The 23,577-nt window shown below is 39.3% G+C and overlaps 2 protein-coding genes across 3 annotated transcripts; one reads left to right on the top strand and one right to left on the bottom strand.

Moving 5' to 3' along the window:
* On the bottom strand, positions 1 to 9,130 carry tspan6 (tetraspanin 6). Its single transcript, XM_005467424.3, has 9 exons — positions 9,003 to 9,130; positions 8,783 to 8,889; positions 4,587 to 4,775; positions 4,431 to 4,505; positions 3,997 to 4,089; positions 3,602 to 3,757; positions 3,406 to 3,489; positions 714 to 799; positions 1 to 621 (listed from the first exon to the last, which is right to left on the bottom strand). The coding sequence occupies exons 2-8, from the start codon at positions 8,867 to 8,869 to the stop codon at positions 731 to 733; spliced, it is 753 nt and encodes a 250-aa protein (XP_005467481.1). The 5' UTR covers positions 8,870 to 8,889; positions 9,003 to 9,130; the 3' UTR covers positions 1 to 621; positions 714 to 730.
* Positions 8,938 to 23,255, top strand: srpx2 (sushi-repeat containing protein X-linked 2). Of its 2 annotated transcripts, none has more exons than XM_019364673.2 (10): positions 8,938 to 9,074; positions 14,223 to 14,294; positions 15,852 to 16,043; positions 16,868 to 17,044; positions 17,357 to 17,480; positions 17,567 to 17,688; positions 17,772 to 17,951; positions 19,924 to 20,057; positions 20,151 to 20,272; positions 22,158 to 23,255. In XM_019364673.2, exons 3-10 carry the CDS (start codon positions 15,953 to 15,955, stop codon positions 22,336 to 22,338), a joined length of 1,131 nt encoding a protein of 376 aa, XP_019220218.1. In that variant the 5' UTR covers positions 8,938 to 9,074; positions 14,223 to 14,294; positions 15,852 to 15,952; the 3' UTR covers positions 22,339 to 23,255. The 2 variants fall into 2 exon arrangements, with proteins under 2 accessions (XP_019220218.1, XP_003445333.1); XM_003445285.5 differs by lacking the exon at positions 8,938 to 9,074 and adding an exon at positions 11,293 to 11,617.
* The last annotated feature ends 322 nt before the right edge of the window (positions 23,256 to 23,577 follow it).

Raw genomic sequence — 23,577 nt, 5'->3', positions numbered from 1 at the left:
CTGGATTTCATCTTTTATTTTCAAGTATTTCACATGCATCCACACAAGAATAACACTAACACTGAAAACTGTGGTAAGAAGTCGGGTGTAGTTGGCACACATAATTGGTAGGGCTCGCTTTCCCACACGGCTCCTATAAATCCTTTGTACTTTCAGGAAGTTGACCTGTCCATTTCTAGGGCTTTTATAGGTTTCACACATAAAGATACACAGACATTTAACATTAACAGCTTATTATTGTCTACATTTCATCTGCTCAGCTACAGACTACTAGCGAAACTATAAAACAAGGCAACTGCGAAAACAAGAAATGAAAATGTTGCTGTCAAATTAATTAACTCAAATAAAAAAGTGACACTAATACACAACATAAACACTTAATGTAATTTCCCTAATTTATTCCCAGAATAACAAATCACCTGTGAAATGTTTTATTTTGGTCACACCAAGTTTCGAGTATTCTCCCTTTTTGATGCTCCTCAGACATGATTCCCTTGTGCATTGGTGAGATTGAATAAAAGAAAAAGCGGTGAGTGTCTTCCATCTCTAAAATTACATGATAATAAACACAAAATATTAAAATCCCAACTCAGTTCGCACCAGGACCGGCTCATCAATGACCTGCAAACAGAAGCAGAAAGCCAGTTACAAATCCTCCTCAAAACAATCTGTATGACTTAGTTGTTATGATAACTCTCTCATAAAAAACATACCTTTGGAAGGGTGACTGTTAGACCATCTCATACTGGTTGTTGGTGATGTATCGAGACAAGCAGCAGGCCAGGAATATCCCAATGAGCTGAAACCATAGTGCACAAATTTCAATCTGCAGCCCAAACTGACATCTGAAACATTTCTATGGCTTCCTGAAACCTTAAATCACTTAAAAAAACAAGCAATAATTACTTCCTTCTTTGTGTTTTCACAGATTTATTTACATCTTTTATTCATTAGCAAGACACATGATACTATGTGGATCAAAGGGCAGATAAATTAAAATGAACAAGTAGCTTAAATCCCACAGCTTTGCTTCATTGCCCATTTAAACTTCAATAATTAATCCTAATTATGTGATGATATTTCAAATTTAATTACAAAATTGAAAAGTAAAAGCATTGAAGGATTTGGAAATAATGTCTAAGCCCACAGTTTGGGAATCACTGCATTAAATTATTCTGTTCTTTTTGTCCCATTTTTAGTTTTTTTTAGTCAACTTTTAAATGATTCTCTTTCTTGTACTTTGATCATTCCTGCGTTTTTATATTTTTGTGTGGATGGATGCTGGATAACGTGGCAGCTGTACTGATCTGCTGAGGAGAAGAGAGCTGAATGTAAAAGTGAAGCTGTTCATTTACCGGTCGATCTGCGTTCCTGCTCTTACTAATGTTCATGAGCTGTGGGCATCGTGGATATAAAAGACAGAAATTAGCCTTAGAGATAAGGTGGAGGAGCTCAGTCATTTGGGGAGATTATTTGAGCATCCTGACCAGGATGCCTCCTATGTGAGGTGTTTCAAGCACTTTCAATTGGGAGGTGTCCATGGGGCAGACCCAGGACATGTTTGACAGATATTGTCTCTCAGCTGGTTTGAGAACACTTCTGTGAGGAGCTGGAGAAGATGTCTGGGAGGTCTGGGTGTCTATGCTTAAGACTCCTGCCCCGACAACCAAGGTCAGTGACAAAAAAATTACTAGGTGGATAATCAGACAATGTTACGGTAATTTAAACATGTTTTATAATTATTCTTTCCTTATGGCTCATGTTTCAAATAAATTTAAAACATGGGTGATTATAGTGACCTACTTGATTTAGGGGCTGTTTAAACTGGGTATTTAAATGACTTTCATCATTACTGTAGCCATGTTGTTTGTTTACTCAGGTTTTGTGTTGGTTTCTGGAGATTTGGAAAGATTTTACATTTATCTTAACTGGAAAGCACTTGGGTCAAGTCTACATAAATAAAAGTGACTTGACTTCTCGTATGACTGGAAAACTGTGGCTATACCGCAGAACCACAGGTTGCACAGTTTTCCACTTATAACCTTCACTTACTCTAAGTCAGAGCTTTGCATGGAGCGGCCACACTAATGCTCAGACAGGCTACAAGTAACTGTAAACATTAACTACACTGTGAGTCACTCTGAAAGAACTAGGAAGATCCATCTCCACACCTGTGTTACAATGGTGGAAAAGAGGTATACAAAACCTTCAGCACGACAAAGAACCAGTCGATAATATAGCATCTGTGAAAGATGATTATTAAGTGGAGGTATGAAAAGAATTTGGGGTAATTCCCAAATTTTATGGCTTTATAAATGCTTTAAATATTGATTCACGGGAGACTATGGTGACTGGCTTGATTTGGGGCTTGTCTCAAGTGGCCACTTTTGGAGCGGCATGTTGCTGCTTTGTGCAAAAATGACCTACAAGTGATTTTAGCAATGCACACTGGGCAACGTGGCTCAATAAACTTGAGTCTGATATCAGAATGTAGACTGTATGAGGGGAATAACTGCTGAATCAGAGCCAAGATGCACAGCTGCTGTGGCTCTGCTCTAGGTCTCCATGCTACGTCCCCCTTGGTGCAGTCATGAGAACAGCTGGAGAACACATCACACAAACAAGCTCTGCTGCCACAACTCAACTAGATTTTCTTCGCCGTTGGAAATCATTTCCTGCTGTGTTCCTGTTTGTTGGTTAGTAGAGGTGGGTCACAGCAAAATAAAAAAAAAATAAAAAAATCAAGACAAAACCTCCAGTTGATTTGCCTGTCCTTTTATTTTCATCCTAATGTGGTGAAAACTGAGCTTTTTCATTAATAGAACAGAGAGTAGAAACATCCTGTCTCAAAGTGACAATGAAAAACCTTTTCTTATATTTGTTACTTTGAGGCAGACTGCTGTGATTCCTTAGGCTTAAAACATTCCTTTTTGTTAAAGCAGGATCAGGTGAGCCTGAAACATTCCCATAGTTACATTAATACGGTGAGGATTTTTCTCCCCTCCTCTTTTCAATCCTGACGTGTTTACATGCCAATACTGCACGTCACAAACTTTTGTCTACTCTCCCACAGTTTGTGTTCTGTCCTCGCCTTTCTGTGGTTGCCTCTCCCCGAGGGTGGTTTTGCTGGGAGTTCTTTCTTCCCACAGTCACCAAGTCCTTGCTCATAGGATAATTTGGTTGTTGGGCTCTCTCTCTAACATTTTAGGGTCTTCACCCTATATTATAAAGTGGCTTGGGGTGACCGTTGTGAATTGGCACTACAAAAATCACATTTAACTGAATTAACATAGGTTGGTTATTACTTTAAGGAAAACAATACTAATTGGTTCCTACATCCGGCTTAAGATGTTCAATTGTTCAGCTTTTGTTTGTTGTTTCCATATAGTAGAATATGAGACATACCTGAAAGAACGCAATTCCAAAAGAAATCCCAGCAATTATTCCCAGGTTGTTTTCCATCGTGGTGCTCACCAGCGCAAAGCAGCCCTTCACAACAAAATTAAAACATAACAGAATTAAACAGAAAGTTATATTGAACCAAAACCTTTTACAAATACAGCTGACCATTTTTGAGATGAACTGCTTGTTCCAAACTCACCGTTGTGTACACCACATTCTCAGCCTTGGCAAGATCCTTCAGTGTTTCTGGTGAGCACTTATCGCTGTCTTTACAGCAGCTGACAGGGATGCCTTTCTCTTCGAAGTACCTTGTATTTGTCCAGTCTGTGTAATTATACACCCCGCAGCAGTGCAACTAAAAGCAAAGAGTCACAACAAAAAAAATGAAAACAAAGCTATGTGGTGGATTCACCCTTTGAGAAGACATCTTCAGTGATGAGAGCAACATGGTTCAAGGAGAGTGCTCCTGTGCGCTCAGTGTTGAGTTGACCTTTAAAATGTTCTCATATAAACAAGAGCCCTCTGGCGTGTACAGAGAAACATAAAGTCAGATAAATGCAACGCCACCAGGGTGATGGAAAATCTCCCACTTACATTCCTCTGGATGGTGTCCACTGGATTCTCGCTGGCCGTGATGTTGTACTTGTTCACTGCATTTTTATAGACGTTGTCCAGTGTGGTTTTGATCTGATGAGTTCAAAATAAAGGTGTCACATACACAACAGAGGGGTTGACTTTGAGTTGTGCTAGCTGAAACCTGACTGAGAGATAACGGGTATCACAATAGTGGTATTCATCTTTTTGCTGCAGACGCTGCACACGCTCATGTGATTGCACGATTTCACCATTTGTGATGTCGAACTTGTTTTAACCTGTTTCAAGAAACTTTCATCCATGAAAATAAACGACAAACATTCACTCAGTGTCATGTTACAGTTTCACTTTGATTCAAGCGTTCCAACTGTAAGTTTAACCCACTGGATTCCCTCCGATGCGCCTCATGTCAAAAAAGATTTCCATTTCCTCACCTCATGCCTGAAGATGAAGCCTGAAATTCCTGCCACGAGCTCAGCCAGGAAGACCAAGGTCAAAAACATGGCATACTGAGAAACACAAAAGACAAAAAACAGTCACGCAAGGTCATCTCTGAGACTGGGAATGTTTCCTACTGCTCTTTCACTGACCAGTTTGAGCATCCACGGGCTGCCGCGGCATGTGGCGAAGCAGCCGAACAGTCCGAATATAACGATGATGGCTCCGGTCCCGATGAGGACATATGGCGCGTTGGTGCTCTCCTCAGCAGCCAGGGAGAAATAGGCCTCCAAGCTTACCTTCCCCCACACGCCAACGGCCAGCAGGATCACGCCTGTGACCTGGAGACATCAGAAGGGCGAGTCAGCTCAAGCATCAAAGATCAACAGAGAAACGCAAGGAAGGCTTTTAGGACCTGTGATTGATACAGACCCACCATTAAAGGGTCAAGACGAGCCAGTTACTTAAGTGTGGTTAGCATTCAGGAACACAATCATTTCATTTCAATTTATTATGTAGCTCTAGGGAAAATCATAAACAATGAGCAGCTTAATTAAAGAAAAAGAAAGCTAATTAATTTATCTGTGGATCCCCAGGGAGGGAAAAAAAATTATCTACCGACTTCAGCTTCCAAAATATAAAGATCTATTTTCTTTGTCACATATAAAAATAAAACAAATTTTTTGGTAATTATAGACACTTAAAACACTCTAAATCTATTATTCTGCACGTGTATGTACTTTGACAGACTGGTGATCGACAATGAATCTCAGGACACTTTTACTTGAGAACCGTGTCAGTCTGCATCCAGAGAAAACACAATTTCCCTTAGTGACTTCCTTTATTAAATCTGCACTGATCTCAGGGGAGCAAATGTAGATGAGGCAGGGGGTAGATGGTATCTGAGGCAAACAGGATACAGCCTTTCCATTCACAATACACGGTTAATATGCTGCGGATTATTCATCTACCTGCCTCGCGTGTTTTAGTAAGAACACGCCTGGGATTCGAGCCTCAGTCTGTGATTTAATCTCAATCTCAGCAGCTTTTCCTTTAACGCTCCCCCACACAAGTCATTAGCCTGAGGGGAGGCATCGGCTCAGCCAGGCAGCAGCAATAAATTGTCAGATAAAAGCACAGCCCTGAACTCTGTGTTAGCAGAAGCAGGAGCCTCACAGGGCTGTTTGCTCAGAGCAAAGACTAACACTGAGAACAACTGTAAGCATCTGTTTTCCTCCACAGACAAGCTTGTGTTTGTTTGTTTCGTTTTGTGAAGAAACGGGCAACAAGAAATTAGTGTTGAATTTATTTTTGGTTATTAAACTGTGAAAATAGTAAAACACCACATTATAATTTCCCAACTGCAGAAATGTAAACCTACAAGCTCTAATTTGAAGATATATTCAGTTTTTTACTCCTGTAAATAACCATGGGAAGCAGGGCTGCACTGATATATTACCTAAAGATGATAACAGGTGATAATTGCTCTGCTATGTAATATGTGCAAATTAGATCAGGGTTTTTCCTACTTCAAAATAAGCCTGTGTATAGTTAAAGCAACAACATTAAGTCGTTGCATTTTCTTATTTCTGACCACATTTTAACCCATGAGTCAGGAAATCAAAGTAAAACCACGTTCGATCAACGTCATCACACCCTTCCACCCTGCTGATAAACAGGGGATGTCCAGCATATATTTTATTACCCCCAAAATGATCACCTAACAAAAGGTTTTGGCCTTCCCCCAAAGGGTTTTTTTTCCTGTCTCAAAATGGACCTTTGCAGAGTGAAAGCGTAACCTTAAATGTCCACATATACTGTAATTAAGGCACTGTGTTCGTGTTACCTTACTTAATAGAAAACCCGTGGATTTTGCTGGAACATCTGCCAATCTGATTAGTAAAAATGTATTTTATGCATAAGTTTATGAAACCCCTATTTAAATGTTTTTAATTATGATCCAATTATGTTGTCATTTGGAGTTGCCAACATGTTTCTAATGCAGGAAAGACACTGAAGATCAATTTGATCTGTTTTGGCTGACTAACTCTTCAGACGGTGTGTTAATTCAAAATAACTGAAAGTTGGGTCATTATATTAAAATGAAGCATTGTAAACAGAATACTTAATCCTCCGTAAACCACGGGGCCACTAGATCAGACTTTTATTGTGCCCTTTTATTTATTTTTTTTATACTGGCCCACAAAAGTCAGTTAAATTACTTTATATACCACTAGCGTAATCTAACTATATAGTATCTATAACATCTATTTATCTGCAAAATAAGTAGTGTTCCTTTAAAAAAAAAAAAAAAAAAAAAGAAAGAAAAAAAAAAGTAAACTTTGAGCCCCTGTAGGCTCATCCCTGCTGTTGTTGCTGGAGACACGCTGGCTGCTGTGAGCCTACAAAGCCTAGCAAAGTTTAACCAAATATCTGAGAGTCTAAGCTTGCAGTTTGCACATGCACATCTTTAATTAAACACTTACTAATTCAGCTTTGCTGTCACGGTGTAAAACAAACCGGCTTGGATTGGAGAAGCTAAAAACATCACCATCTTTAAAAGTTTGCTTCAAAGGGGAAGTGACTGGTGGAAACACAGTCACTGGTACAAAAAGAGGAAGTGGTAACAAGTTGCCCAATCTACTTTTTCACTGGCCCCAGGTTATGTTGGACCTGATGAAGAAATCTTTGTTTCACCGATACAAAAAGGGAACCCAAAATAAACTATCCAAAAATAAATTCATTAATAAAAATGGAAAAACTAAACATCTGTACATCCCAAAGGAAAACCATCCAACCACAGCTGCAAATTAACACTGGATCAAATGAAATAATCTATGTATGAAAATAAATGATTAACTATAGAGCTTTAACACTGTTTTGTTTTGCACTTCTGGTTAGAGTAAACAAGAAATCTGACAAATTATTCTGCACTCCAATCTGTGTTTCCATAAATCATCTCATCTCTTTTGTATTCTTGTTGCACGTGTATATAAAAACCTTAGCCCAGCTTCAATGAAATGTCATCTTATCGCGATATGAAACTGAACTGTAATCATCAAATTATCTCTGACATTTTCAGGCAAAACCATTAATCATCTACTCATAAAATATAACAGTTTCAGCAAACTGTTTGGGAGAAAAATTACTAGTTGAAGCCCTACATCAAATCCTCTAATCTGAGAAGTATAAGATAACCTTTATTAGTCCCACACGTGGGGAATTTGTTATGCAGAGGTTTTGAACAACATCTGTGCATTAAAAAAGAAAAGGGGGACAAAAAACTGGGAACTAGATGAGATGAAACGCTAGGATGAGATGATCACTATACAGGGAACCAGGTAGGTGCAGCACAGGTTAACAGCAACACAAAATGAGAGTTTTTATTCCCCTGAGTTACTGCAAGACTTTTATCAGACATTAATAGGACTGTACTGATTTATCTGCCAAGGGGTGTAACAAAGGTAACTGATCACAGATTGTGATGACAGTCAATCTGCTGTGTAACACCAATTTTACACTGGCTAAAGGCCAAAGGACATTGTGATGAGAGTGTGGCAACAAAAACAAAGTAAACCGACAACATATATCTAATGGCATCGACTACTGGCCAAAATGTTTGCTAGTTCTACTGATGGACTGGTAAATGAACAAAATAACCACTGTAGCCGATTAAACAGGGCTTACTCCTAAGCGACCAGGTGCCTTGTCCCACACTTTGTCTGGCTCTAGTTTACACAAGTCAAGATATGTTATCTCACAAGAAAAACGGGTCTCAGAGCAGATACATGAATGCATCCCGAATGTTTAGCAGTAATGTGGCACAAGTTCAACAATTTTAAGAGTTATTGCAACGGAGAAACGGGAGGAATACCGTCAAATTAAAAGCCTTCCACGAGTCACCTGGGATCGGGTCTCCATATTAATTTCCTCGTAGTTAATTAAACTTAATGTTTAATTAACTTTCAATCAGACATAAGATGTAATGTATTTACTCGTTAAAAACAAAAAACAAACAAACAAAAGAAAAACTAAGTGACACTGAGGTTTGAGAAGTGCATTAGTGACTTTATTAGTGTACTTTAACGGCTAACGGCAACTTTCAGTGGTAATAAAGGCGAACACTGGGTGGATTTTTTTTTTCCACAAGTGGTTATTATCGTCGACATAAAAGCATCTCTAATCTGACTCGTGGACATTTTTTGTCAGAAAATTTAACTTCTGCAGTGATTTCAAGAAACCGTGTCGTGAGCCTCGTTGGCATAGCCGCTGCTTGGAGCCCATTGTTGCTCCTTCGTTAGCCTGTAGCCCCCTCCTCCCCTTCCCTTTTGCAAGTCCGGCGACTCACCCAGAAAATTAGGCTGTAGGAGATGAGCAAAGTCTTCAGGCAGGTAATCACTGGCTTCGTCTGAAGCCGTCGAGACGGTGGCGACATGTTGGAGTTTAGTTTTTTAACTGAAAAAAAAGAGAGAGGAAAAAGCTTCACTTCCCAGCGTCCAGAAACGAAGAGAGAAGAAGGGGAAAAAAGTTCTGGATCCGAGGAGAGAAGGGGAAGTGTCGTCACTTACCCAGACTCACTTTCCTGAAGGATAAACAGCTCAGCTGGACAGACTAGCGTCAAGTCCGCAACAGCGACAGCGGTAAAACACCACACGCGCACACAGCTGTCAAAATAAAAGCCCAGCTGCGACGTTTTTTTTTTTAAGGGAAACGGTGTCCAACATGCGGCCCGGGGGCCAGAATCGGGGACGCCGTACTGTTTGATGTCGTCAAAGGCAGTGAAGTCATTTACTGCGTCAGTTTTTCAATATAATTAATTTCTTCTTGTTTTCTGCTGATGTTAGCCTTCCTGCACAGGAGTGATACTGTATGGAAAGCATTTCTAGACCAATACCAGTTGATGGAACCATAAAGAGGTGCAAGCGGTGGGAAATGTTCACAGCTTTTAGTGTTACCAGCTGTCCCTGCACATGGAGGAGAGACTGGGTGCTTCCTTTACTTATTATTCTTAGTTATTCTTATGACTGTATGTTTAATCTCTTAATCTCTGGTTATCTCATAAGGTCATTTGTTTTTTGTAAAACAGGTTGCAGCATGAGCCCAGAAGCTCATAAATTTAGCAATTCCTAGTTAATTACAGGGGATCCCATCCCCCTAAGAAGTGGTTCTGACTTACGAGAATTTGCAGCTGTCCCAGTTTGCTGTGGTATTTATGGTTGTGGCTTTTTGGCTGTGCAGGGTTTATAGTGTGAAACAGATCCTTTAAAGACAAAAAAAAATATATTTATTTAGAATTAAGTTTATTAAAAAAATGTCCTTATTAAATCTCTGGTCCAGTCTTCAATTAGTGATCCACACTTCTCAAATTTGCCTCAGACCCAAACGCTACACAGCAAGTGGATAATCAGCCTCTAAAAACTTGACCAGACCAGGTGTTCAGATTTAACAGAGATGGTGCTGCTTTACATTTTTCACTGATAAATAAGAAATTCTAGTTTTTTATTATAATACTAGCATATAGATTTTTTCTCCTGTCCTGACTATTCTGCAAGTTTACAGACAAACATGTTTTTTGTTTATTTGTTTCTTTTTCAACTATTTGTCTTGACCCTTGCAGTGCTCAACCTTTTCAACAAAGCTCATATTTATCTTATTTCAAACACCACCGGAAGTTGATTATTTTGTCCTTGGTATATTATGAGTTAAGGTTTGAGATCAGCTACAGTTTTATAGTTCAGTAGTCACAGCTTTCTTCTGAGGCCTATAAACCGGATTGGTTTTCTTGGTATGTTCAAATGAGTATGACCTTATTAGAAGGACAATGGCTCGTTGTTTTTGTACTGGAATAACTAAGGCACTATTGAAACAAATATACACTTTACTAGAAGCTCAGTATGAAACTATCAATCATTTATTTTGAATCAATAATTTTAAAATTAATATGAAAATTATATATCAAACTGTGACATCATCAGCCCCCTGAAGACATGTTCCTGTAGTTTGCAAACAGCAGCCAGTGTTTTACTGCACATTTAATGTTAAGGGCATAAAAAAGGTGCAGACAGGCTGGTGCAGACTGGAAGAGATTCGGTGGCTTGCAAAAAAGTGTGCTATTCAATTATTAAATAAGCTATTACACACTATTACCACCACTGCTTGCTTCTCATTTGTCAGGGTTGCGCTGTGTCCACGTGCTTTTATTTTGACAGTAGCACCGCTACTTCCTGTCTTTTGCAGTCGGCCTTTACAGTCCTTATAATTAGCTGCCTTCTGCTGATGTGGATGTGACACACAGTTGCGCGTCACAGCAGTCAGAGCAGCCTTGTAAATATGCGCTTAGTTGAAGATAAACACAAAGATTGATGCTTTTTTTCATTCTCCAAATTCAATTTCTACTTACATCATGCTCTCCTCGTGCGATATTTGGCTTCCCGTGGAGCATTTTCTAAAGAAATTACATGTGACAATCCTTTTAAAACAACAACGCGTGGCATTAAATAGTGCTACAATTAATTACTACTAGACCTTGCGCTCTTTGTAAGTGTTGTGTATTGTGAGGGGCCATATTTGGAGCATTTTGTAAGTTTATTTTGAAAGTAGCCCATTTCATTAAAACAAAACAAAACGAAAAAACAAAAACCCATCAGGCCTGATGTCACTGAAATAACATTATGAGATTATGAAATAAAGATCCATAACAGCTGATAACTCCAGTGCCATTGTATATAATAGATAGCAGCCTAAAAAATCTGCTGCTGCAAGTGAATTAGCGTATAGGCCTACTTCTTGCATGAGTTGAAGGGTGGAGTTTATAAAAGATCTTTAATCATGTTTAATGCAACGATGGGTGGAAACATACACACACACACTAGAAGCCCGTTAGTGCCACCAAGTGGTTTTTGTCTCTGCGATGAACTAGAAGAATCTTTCCTTAACAAAAGCTGAAGAGGCTGCTGCGTGAAAGGAGCGCTTGTTGTTGGCTGTGGGGATTATTCAGACAACTCTTTTTTGGGTCATACCAGTTTTAAGCTTTCCTCAGTTTTATAGCTTCGTAGGTCTCTGTTGGACTCTGAGATTCTTGGGGCTGTACAAAAAAAAGTTTGTCTCATCCAGGAGTGTCATCTCTGCGTTTCTGACATGCGCCTCAGCCGCTCTGTTGCTGTCTTCATCTTGTTCTTCACAGGTGAGTTCAAGAGACAAAACTAGCCTGTACGAGACAAGAAAACAAACAACAATTCAAATGTTAGGGGCTAGATTTCATCAAAATACCACATGATTAAACCAGTGCACGATGTACTTTTCCTGTGATCAAAGGAAAAGTACAGAATCAACAAAGTAAAACTACTCCTTAAGTTTCCAATGCAAAAACGTTAGATCCCAAGGTTTTGGATAGTGCATATTCCGTTAGCAGAAACTAGATGGTGAAGTTGAAACAGAGGCTCAAACTAACGAGCAATCTGCTGTTTCTGTTTATCTACAGTAACCATGAAAACTCATATTTCCAAAGCATAAGTGACATCTCGGATAAAAATGGGAAGCAGCAAGTTCTCATATTTAAGAGCGAGAGAGAGAAACCATGAAATCTTTGGCAAGTAAAGAATAACTTTAACTTTAAATAGTGATTGTTTCGTTTTATCTCAATCAATCAGTTATTCGACTAAAGCTATCTAGCTATCTAAAGTAATCTAAAGTAACTACATCTGTCTGACAGTGATATTCTCTAAAATGTAGATACTTAAAGGAAAAGTTTAGTGTAAGTTTAGTATAAATTCCTAGATTTTTACTACAATGCTTAAAGTACTTTCTCAAGCATTGGTTTTGTTGCAAGTCTCAACTAAAACAAATTAGCATGAATATGTAATATATTAGATGGTTGGCCAAGGATCAAGTCACTCATCTTCCCTGCAGCTGGGAAATACCTCCTTCTCTGCAGTAATGCCACTGGCATTAGATCCAGATGTGCTAAATTTTTGAGGTGAATCGATGAGTACAAATGGAGGTTCCTGCTCCATTTGTGCCTCCACAACATCCCCCAACATGCAACTGGCCAAAATCCAGGATAAGATGACTTTAAAATGAGATGAGCTGCATTTCTCTTCAGGTGTTCCTTCCCCATTTGCTGACCAAGCAGTTTAATTACAGCTCGGCTCCAGTTAATTACTGAGGAGTCCCCCTCCGGGCCAAATGTGCTAAAGCCTTCATTTAATCCTGCAAGATAATGACATGACCTGAGATTCCCCTCGGCAGCACATATGAACTCCAGTGATGATGAGGAGTGATTGAAAGGATGATGCTCGGTCTCTCAGCTTTGTCATTAGAGACAGATGAAATGTCAGATGAGCAGCAGCTTCTTTGTGGTCTGACTCATTTCTGCTGCATGGTCTCACTCTGTCTGCAGTGTGCATGTCTCTGCAGTAAAATCTGACTAATGTGTGTCAGTGTCTGGGCATTCTGCACCCCTTAGTCATCAGAAGCAGCGTTTGAGTAAAAGCACCAGTCGGGCAAGCCTTTCTTTGTCATACATGAGAAAAAATGGATTCTCTTTCGGTCCGAGAACAAGTTATGAGGGGACTATTTTCATACATATTATCACAAAAGCTGAATGAGTAACAAGAAGTCTAATCTGGAAGTTTATGTTTGCCTATTAGGAAAAACAGCTCAAATCCATAGAAAACCTCTGTTTCAATTTTATCCATGTATAATCTCACATATCATTTTAATTGCCATATGCATGATAGCATACGCCACTTGCAGTAATGTCCATTTCTATATTTGAACACTGCGGTGATTACCCTGTTTATTTCCTGTGTGACTAATTCTCCGTGAGGGGAAATATTAGCCTGGGGAAGTGTACTGGGTGGAACATTGGGCTCTTTATAAGAAAAACAAAACAAACAAAAACCCACTGACAAGGGGTTTAATCTGCTTGTCTTGGGAAGAATCTGGAGCAGAGTAGGGAAATTAAATGTATCATTACTAATAAAATGCTTTAAAGTGAACTTTATTAGCTTGAGACTAAGTTTAATGCTGAGCTGAAGCAAAGGAAGCAGAGCAGGAACTGAGAGCTGGGATGGGGGGTGGGGGATTGACAGACTGGAAAGTTTGGCACTCAGCTCTAAACACGGAGTCATTTTCAGGATACTTTGCCTGAGCCACAACTGCAGAGAAAGTAACAGTGATTTATTGTGCAGAAAGTACAGTACAAGAACTGTTATAACATGGAAAATGGTGAGTAAGAGACACAATCGCCAAGTGGGTAATGAAAACATGCTGTTTGTCCTAATGTGGCTGGAGTTAAAGTGAAAGTTTCAAAACAAAACAAAGGCCATTTACATGCATCACCTCAAGAAAGCAAAGAGCCCCAGGAGTTTCCATTTCCTGATTGAAAATCCAGGTATGGACTGGAATATTAGTTGTGCTAAAGGAAGCTGAAAGGAGGTTGTGGAAATGAGAGTGTGCGGTGAGAAAAATTTGTATGTCTGCCTGCTTCTGTGTGACCTACATAATATGTGCTTCAGTCATATTATTTCACCCCAGCTGATGCTCAGGAGGTTTGGGGTTCGAGCCCTAGGCTTTTCTACATGTTGGCTTTATTACATGTCCATGGGGTTAGGTTGCTCCTGACGTTTCCATGTGAGTGTGTGAGTGTTAAGTTAAAAGTGCTTAGGTATTTTAAACATGTGTGAATGATACTTGTAGTAAGAAAGCTCAAAAAGAGTAGAAAAGTGCTATTTAAGTAACAGTCCATCTACCATAAACACATGTGACATGTCTGGTTGTTTTTTCAGCTGGCTCTGGGACTACAGTATACGAAAATGAGTTTACAGAGGAAGATACGACTCCTCAACTGGACTACACAAGTGCGTATGGACAACAGACACTCACTGGGGCTGGGCCATATGTCAGAACATACCATCAAACAGTCTGCTATTAAAGATTTGGCCTCTGTCGCTCATATGATGGTAGCTAACACATCTGGTGTCAAGAATAAGCAGCTTAGTAATAAAGTCTCTGTTAACTTTGAGATTTTTGCTCAAAGACTCTTCTAGGAAACCAGATGATAAAGAGAATATAGATATTTTTAGTCTTCTTACTTCTTTGGATCCAGGGTTATGCAATCCAGATGAAATGTTTTTTTTTTATTTTTGTGTCAGTCAGTGCTGTTAAAGCCATTAGAAAAAAACACTTGTGCAATTATTTATTTATTTATTTATTCATTCTTTGCTACCTTGATGTTTGGCTTAATCCTCTTCACAACGTTGCTTCAGTTCATTGAAGATTGGAGGCATTTGTTTAGGCACAGCTTTCTTAAATTCCCAACAATGCATTTTAATTGTGTTGAGGTCTGTCACACAGATGACCTTACATTTGACTCTAGAATACTCTGGTATACAGTGGAGCTCATGTTCAACTCAATGACTGCTAGGTGTCCTGGTCCTGTGGCTGCAAAACAAGCCGAAACCATCACCTTTCCATCACCGTGTTTGACACTTGGTATGAGTTGTTTATGCTGATAGTGTTTGGTTTTCTCCAAATGTGACTGTGTGCATTACAGCCAAACATTTCCACTTTTGTGTCCTCTGTCCAAAAGTCACTGTTTCAGAAGTCTTCTGGTTTGCTCAGATGCAGCTTTCTAATAACAAGCCATGCTGCCATGTTCTTTTTAGAGAGAGCAGGCTTTCTCCTGGCAACCCTTCCAACCAAGTAATACTTGCTTAATCTTTTTCTAATTGTGCTGTCATGAATTTTAGCATTTAACATGCTGGCTGAGGCCTGTAGAGTCTGATATGTAGTACATGAGTTAGTTGCAGGTTCTTTGGAAACAGCAGTCTGGCCTTGGGGTGAAATTTCTGGGAGGCCGACTCCTGGGAAGCTTGGCTATTGTCCTGAGTGTTTTGCATTTATAAATAATCTTGCTCATTGTACAATTATGGTCACTTTGGAAATGACCATATGAACCTGCACAGGTTGATGGGTAGCAACTGCTTCTTTAAGATCATTCCTGATCAGTAAACTGCCAAAACCTGTGCTTTTACAGAGGTGCTCACACTTTCTAATGAGTATTACCTGGCTACTATTTACTCTCCCTTACATTGTGTTAAACAGTGAGATGGTGTAATATGTCATTTGTTATTGTTCGTCTCAGGTTGTAGTTTGCCTGCCAAGGACCATGTGAGTTTTTCTTATGTTCTGATATGTAAAAACGTAGAATTGAAATAGGGTGTATTTGCATTTTCGCATGACTCCATTTTTTTGTCATGCTTTTCATCTGGTTTCTTGCTGAAGTTTGAATCTTTGAACTCTGTAATAAAGACTGATGAACTGATATAGACAAGCATAATCTGAAATCACACTTTTCACATGAGTGAACACTGAGGAATCACACAGATCTGATTCTGGGTGATCTTTAAAAACAGACCCTTACTGGTGCCATCCTCCGGGTCTGACCAACGGTGAGGTGACCTGCCACTCCCCTCGAGGCAGAGCCTACAGGAGCACACTGGGAACGCGTTGCCAGATGAGCTGCGATCGAGGGTACAGGCTGCTGGGAAGACGCTCCGTTATGTGCCTCGCTAACCGCCGCTGGTCTGGGACTGCTTACTGCCGCAGTATGTGGAGATTTTAACTTAACATATGATCAGTTTGGTGACACGTTTTGTTTTTCTGACCAAGAAAATCGATCAGCAAATATGGCGAGTGTCTGTTTTTGTAAATATTCATTACATATAATTCTTACTGGCCAGGAATTATAAAATCAGTTCAGTTCACATGTTCCCTTATTACCATGAGCACTGGAGTTGTTAATTTTATTCACTGGCACCACATGTAAGTGTTAATCCACTGCTGAAAATAGTCCCCAATTACACTTTTTTTTTTTTACTCTTTGAGAGTAATAGTGGCTTAAAAATGCAGTTCCCAGTTTGAGCCTTTTTTAACAGCTCAGAGAGTTCTGTTTTTAGATATTTTCTTCACACATGCTCACACTGTTAGTGTTGTTGATACTAAAGATAGAAAATCACCAGCCAAACATTTTTATTTTTGGACTTTCTTAGGGTGGCTTTTCATGATTCACAGTTCAAAATAATAAATTGTTCTTATTTAATACTCTGAAGCAGACTGCTTAACTATTTTAACCTTTAAGGAAAGTTTCTTTTGATTACCCCCTCCCATACAGAAGGTTTGAAAAGCAGATGGGTGGGGCTTCTGTGCTCACAGTGGAAAGTGTGAGGCTGACATGTCCATATTAAGGATATCTGCTGCCAATGATGTTATATAGACCCAAGAGTAGAACAAAATACTCTAAAACTAAATGTTTAGAGCCGTCTGGCTCTTACTTGAACATACACTGAGCTCATTAGTTAAAATTTTGACCATGTTTAATATGAACAGCCACCACTGTGGCCATTTAACATACTCTCTGTGTGTCCATCAGAGATGCGCTGCCACGTGCTGCCCCTCATTTACCATGGCAGGTACACCTGCACTCAGGGCTTTATGGTGGACTCCAGGTGTGACTTTACCTGTGACACTGGCTATCGCATTGAAGGAGAACCATCACGCATCTGCCAGCACAGGGGGTCATGGAGCGGAGTACAGCCGGTGTGTTCAGGTACGCAGCGCAGTCTCAGTGTGTAGATCCAAGTGAAGCCGACCAAATGTTTTTTTAACTTACTGCCATACATGGACTTTAAATCAGGCCATCTGCTCTGGTGTGGTTATCCTTCATTCCTTCACAGGATTGGCTCCTTTTACAGTCTCACAAAAACAAGCATATTTCCTCCTCGTCTGTTCTCTGGACTGAATCCAAACTGTGGCTTGTTGCTTTCTGAATTAAATTCTGCTCTTTATAGCTGTAGCAGTTGGGCCATGCTGACAACATGCCTGCTTCCTTTCTCTAATGCCTGCATTGCCATTATTTCAGATACTGATCCTCCAAAAATAAAGTGTCCTCCATCTAGACTCAAGGTCGCTGAGCCTGGAAAGCTCACCGCCAAGGTGACCTGGGACCCTCCGACAGCCACAGACACTGCTCACAAGTCACTCGAGTATGTCACCGACTTCCTTTATTTCCCTTTCCTGTTCATTCTTAAATGGATTTGAACATTTTGTTGGCTACTGTGTCTCTCTGCAGTGTGATATTAGTGGGCCAGGAGCCAGGCACTGACTTTAAAGAGGGACTTCACATTATCAGATATAAAGTGTACGATCAGGCCAGGAACAGAGCTGCCTGCAAGTTTATAGTGCGTGTTGAGGGTAAGCTGCCAAACCTGATTTCTTGAGTTACTATTTTGTTATCATTGTTGTATTTTATTGACATGATTTTGTTTTCCGCTCAGTGAGAAGATGTCCAGAACTCTTTCCACCCTTGCATGGTTACCTCAGCTGCTCCTCCAATGGGAACAACTATGGTGCAACGTGTGAATACCACTGCGAAGGAGGATACGAACGGAGGGGGGTGTCGAGTCGTGTCTGCCAATTCAACCGAAGCTGGGGCGGAGACCCTGCTGAGTGTGTTCGTGAGTACTGAGTCTGCAAATAGGTGACTTTAAGATGACCGTATAACAGTGGCAAATGTACCAGACTGACACAACAATATAATAAACAGAGTTAAAAAAAAAAGCATTCACAGAGAATGAATGATACACTAGCAGATCTAAAAAAAAAAATCGCAACCAAATCACAACAGCAGTCGCCTCAAGGCACTTTATATTGTAAGGCAGACCCTACAATAATACATACAGAGAAAAACCCAACAATCATAGGACCCCCTATGAGCAGGAACTTTGGTGACAGTGGGAAAGAAAAACTCCCTTTTAACAGGAAGAAACCTCCGGCAGAACCAGGCTCAGGGAGGGGCGGCCATCTGCATGCTCTGGAAGAGAGCCAGAGATTGCAGTCAGTACTCAGTTGAGTCTCCATTAACATCAATTAGTGCATCAACTTGTGGCACTGCCAAGGTGTTTTGGACCTCATGTTGCTTTGATGGTTGGTTCAGTCGAGTCTTATCTACCTCTTGACAATACAGCATAGATACTCTGTGGCATTTAGGACAGGTGAGTTGACTGGCCAATAAGCAACAGTAATAATATGGTAACCATCGGGTAGCGGTTTTGGCTCTGTGGGAAGGTCTTAAGTCCTGCTGGAAAAGGAAATGAAGTGGACCAACCACCACCAACACCAGCAGATGAATCGCAGACTGCAGAAACTTTGCACTGGACTTCGCACACTGGGGATTCTGTATCTGTCCATTGTTCCTCTAGACACTAGGACTTAGATTTACCAATGAAATGCAAAAATTACCTTCATCTGAAGAGAGGCCTTTGGACCACTGAACAACAGTTCAGTTCTTTTACTCCCTAATCTGGGTAAAATGCTTGTGATGTTGTCTCTGGTTCAGGAGTAGCTTAATATTAAGACTGCTTCTTTCCCGAGGACATCTGTGGGTGGTGGCTCCTGATGCTTTGACACCAGCATCATTCCACTCCTTGTAAAGCTTTCCCAAATTCTTGAATCGACTTTTCTTGACAGTCTTCTCAAGGCTGCGGTCGTCCCTGTTGCCTTTGCATCTTTTCCTACCACACTTTTCCCTTCCAGTCAGCTTTCCATTAATATGCTTCGATACAGCACTCTGTGAACAGCCAGCCTTTTCAGCCATAAGTTTCTGTGGCTTACCCTCCCCATGATCGTCATCTGGACAACTGTCGAGTCAGCAGTGTTGTGGTAGTGTGTACTAAACTAGACTATATTGTATTTATACAGTTTGAAAGTTCATTCATTCAAACTCAAAATGAAATCTTCAAATAATTTCAGATACTGCATTTCTGATTTTGTGAGCTGTAACCAACAATCATCAAAATTCAAACAAAAGAAATGAAGCTTGTAAGATTTCACTTTACATCAAATGACTGTATGAAAGTAACTTTTCAGGATACTTGCATTTTTTGAGATACACTAGTATATTCCAGTTAATTAACAGTTGTTTGTCATGGCTGTTTCGCACCAGCAAATATTTTATGTACAGTGAGGTAGTAAAGTCCAGATAATTATTAGAGGAATAAAAAGTTCCACTTTACAGTTTCCTCTGTCCTTTTGTTATATATTTTGTGACAGATATTCAGAGGCAGGAAAGTTTTGATGGGGTCTAAAAGCTTTGATGAGGAGTGATGATTACACACTTGCTTCTAAAGAAAGTCAGAGCTGAAAAGGCTGAACACCGCTGGTTTAATCTTGAACAGCTCGTTTGATTTTATGCTTCAGCGAAAAAATTAATACATTTTAATTTTTGGAGATTTTAACCAGAGGTGGGGGATCTGGTTAAAGTCTCCATGGTGGCAGCAAAAAAGTATGAGATAGAAGAGAATAAATCTGAAACCTATACATTATTACAGTATGGAGTGCACTGCATACATAACAGAATGCTTATGTATGTGCTTATGTACATATTGAGGGGTATAAGTGGAGGATGTAACTATGACCTTTTGTTTGTAGCAATTGAGATTAAAGCCGATGTAAAGACAGCGCCAGCTCTCCTGGATCAGTTCTATGAAAAGCGGAGGCTGCTGATCGTGTCTGCACCCAACATGTCGGACCCTGACTACCAGCTCCAGAACATCATGATACAAGTGAGACTTCACTCGATCAGCCCAGTAAAGCTTCTGAAGCTGTTTAATAAGTAACAAGAACCCAATCATGTGTTTCCCCTTTTTCTGCTTCAGAAAGCAGATTGTGGATTAGCCCTCCGGCACGTAACCGTGATCGAGCTTCTGGGCTCTCCTCCTCGCGAGACTGGCCGCATTAAAGAAAGCCTTCTTCAACCTCAAGTCATAGAGGGTTTAAGGTAATAATTTATTTGTTCAACAGTTTTATGGTTCTTTTATGGGGACTTTAAAAAAATCCATCCTGAAATGACTTTATAAAATTTCCATTTCACTTAACAGTCAGGGGTTATTTTCACAAACTTTGAATGTCAGGAGTCTCCTAATAAAAAGAGAGACTCCATTCAAGGATTAACACTGCTAAATATAGCATAATAATCACTTCAATGGGATTTCGACAGAACCGACAAGACATCAGTAGTAAACATCTGGCTTTTGGTTTCCCTGAGAAACACTTTGATGCTTTTGAAGCTGAGCATTTTGCAGTAAAAATAAACATTAAAAAATAATTCATCTTAGGAAATGCCTCGATAAAGATTCTTTCCTACAACTGTGCAATTTGAGTAAGAAGCATTCCTCAGTTTTTCCAGACTGGAAACTCTTCCTAACCTACGGTCTCTCTGCAGACACACAAATCCTATAGAGTACTGAGGTAAACTGAGTGAGCAGAGCACAAATCATCAGGGGAAATCTGACATCAATAAAGAGACATGTTTTATCTGAACATAGCTTAGAGTTGGAAGGAAATACATCTAAATGTAATTGAAACCAATGAGTGGAAAGCCAACAAGTATAAAGCTGCACTAAACAATACTCTTTTTAATACAGTGACTGTGCATTCTCCATAGACTGTATATAAATGATGGCTGTAACTACCTTGCTATTACCCATTGATTCGCTAAATCCTATTTTGAAGACTTGTTTTGAACATGTTGGCTGTCACCAGCTTATTCTGAGAATATATTGATCACAAGGCAGTCATGTTATTCCAGTTTAAACGGGATCATAATTCACTTATTTTTTGGTACCAAATAAGACATGAAACTAGTGATTGAGACCACAAACCAGAAATATTTTAGGATCTGTGTTCACATACAGTGTTTCTTGGGGTGGAAACAACCTGACCCTAATTATATGAGCACTTCTGTGAAGAGTTTAATGTTGCTAAAAATTTTTCTCCTCCATCACTATTTACAGTGCTGATATTGTAAATTCTGCCCAATGTTGAAAATACTGTGTGTACAGTGTTTTGTACTGAGGATTTGAAGTATAAACAGCACTGATCTTCTTGGTATTTGTGTAGAAATCAGATGCTGAGAGTCCAAAAAAAAACACAGACTGTGGACAGAGGCCTGTATTGAGGCCATAGACAGAATAAGAAGTGGAGTCTGTTTGCTGACCCCCCTACTGATCATTAAAAAGAATGTAGGTTAGGGCACTCCGATGCTGACTCTGAAGGTTCCCCTCAGTTCTCCAGAGTATTTTAGACTTCCTTATCCTTGTTTTAGTTCTAGGGCGCACAGTTCCAGTCCCTCATCGCTATCATAACTTTTTCAATCATAGCAGGCAGCTGTAACCGAAAACTAAAACCTAAATGTATCCAAACAAAGTTACCAGGCAATGAACACCCTGAGGCATTCAGAGCTGTCAAGCTTGAATCAATTTCTCAAGTCTCTAAAAAACATGCCTGACATTATTGTAACAATTTTAAATGGTGATATTCTGTGAAAGGCTGGGAGGCCCCGCAGGACCCAGAATTTGATACGTGGAAGATAATGGATGGACGTTTTTAAATTCAGGAATCAAATGACCCAAACTAAAATAGATAATGCAGCTTTTATACTCTGATCATTTTGAACACCTAAAGACTGATGTAAGACTACTTTGAGAAGGCAAACCTTGAAGCAAAAAGTTGCCTTTTTTAAGGAACATTTGCCAATTCTAAATATCCAGAATATTACAAGGAAGAAATATATATGATTGACATTTTACTCTAATCTGTAAAACTTTATTTGTAATTTTCACTGTAGAGGATGTGTTAATGGCTCTTATTGGGTTTCTCCGCAGACAAGCATTCAGAATATCCAGAAGCTACTTCAGCATGGTGCTCCTGGATGAGCTTGGTCTGGACCGAGAGCGCTTCATTTCCCCCGTGGGTTCAGATGAGCTGTTCTCCTACATCGACAGTTTCCTGCTGGACGAAGAGGAACGGGAGAAACTGGAGCTCCGCAGCGATTTCTGTGACTAATTTAATAAACCTCTGTCGTTGCCACAGCAATACACTCATCAGTATTACTAACACACAATGAGTAAGGACAAACAACCAGAAACCAGGTTCAGAGGAACATCTGAAGCGGGGAAAAAAAGACAAGACAGCAGTTCCTTGTTTTAAAATGTGATTATACAACACTGAAGTGCAAGCACTGTTTGCTCTGTATTAAATCATCAGCCAAAGGGGTGCTGACGGCAGAAAGCATTTGCCACAGAAAATCTAGCACAGATTAGAAGTAAAATACACCAGCAAATATTTGTATATATACATATATAAATGTAGATATGTATTTTATGGAGCTTCTTTATTATCAAAGAAAATTCCCAGCTGGACTCAGATGTAACCAAAGTCCTTCTAGAAGCATGTTTCACCACATCCATATACTGAAATGCTTCTGAGCAGTTAGTCTGAAGTAGTATATAAATCAACTTTAATTCAATAGGATATAAATTTGCATGGATAACAAGTCAGATCTGATAAATATAATCTACTGCCAACTTTGCTCCAAAGGTTATAAAAGCTTTAATCTCCTAAAAGTTATTTTTACCAACATTAAAAAAAGTTAAAAAAAAAAAAAAAAAAGTGTCGTGTTGCTCTCTTTTATCTTTAGTTTAAAGTGGAGAAAGAAAAAGAACGTCTGAGTTTAGTTTATTTTTGTTTTTTGGTGAAGAGAGCATTGAGGTAAACAGTGTTATCAAAGATAAAATCTTCTTTATTGAAAAACTTCTCATGCAAGTTATACAAATAAGTAATGTAAATGCACTGGTATGGATTAAATAAAGCAGAATTTCTTAGAAGCGACAGCTGAAATTCTGCATAACCAGTTTGTTTCAAATTGCTTTCCCACACCGGTATACGTCTCTACACAAATAAAGAAAACTGTGAGAAATTAAGAGTGCCAAGTGCTGTGCATGATTTTGAACATATATATATATATATATATATATATAATATATATATATATATATATATATATATATATATATATATATATATATATATATATATATATATATATATATATATATATATATATATATATATATATATACACACACACACACACAGTTTGAAATTTTAAAAAGTGACTGCTTTAACAAAATAAATTTGTTGTGGTGATGCTTTGGCACGCTTTCAAAGGTTAACACCCATCTGCAGTTTGGGGGCCGTGTTAAAGATGAACCCCGTGCAGAGAGAGCAGGTGTGAGCAGCTGT

The sequence above is a fragment of the Oreochromis niloticus genome, linkage group LG2 (assembly GCF_001858045.2).
Source record: "Oreochromis niloticus isolate F11D_XX linkage group LG2, O_niloticus_UMD_NMBU, whole genome shotgun sequence".
Lineage (NCBI taxonomy): Eukaryota > Metazoa > Chordata > Actinopteri > Cichliformes > Cichlidae > Oreochromis > Oreochromis niloticus.
Note: the sequence above shows the minus strand (reverse complement) of the source record. Positions and strands in the feature narration are given on the sequence as shown.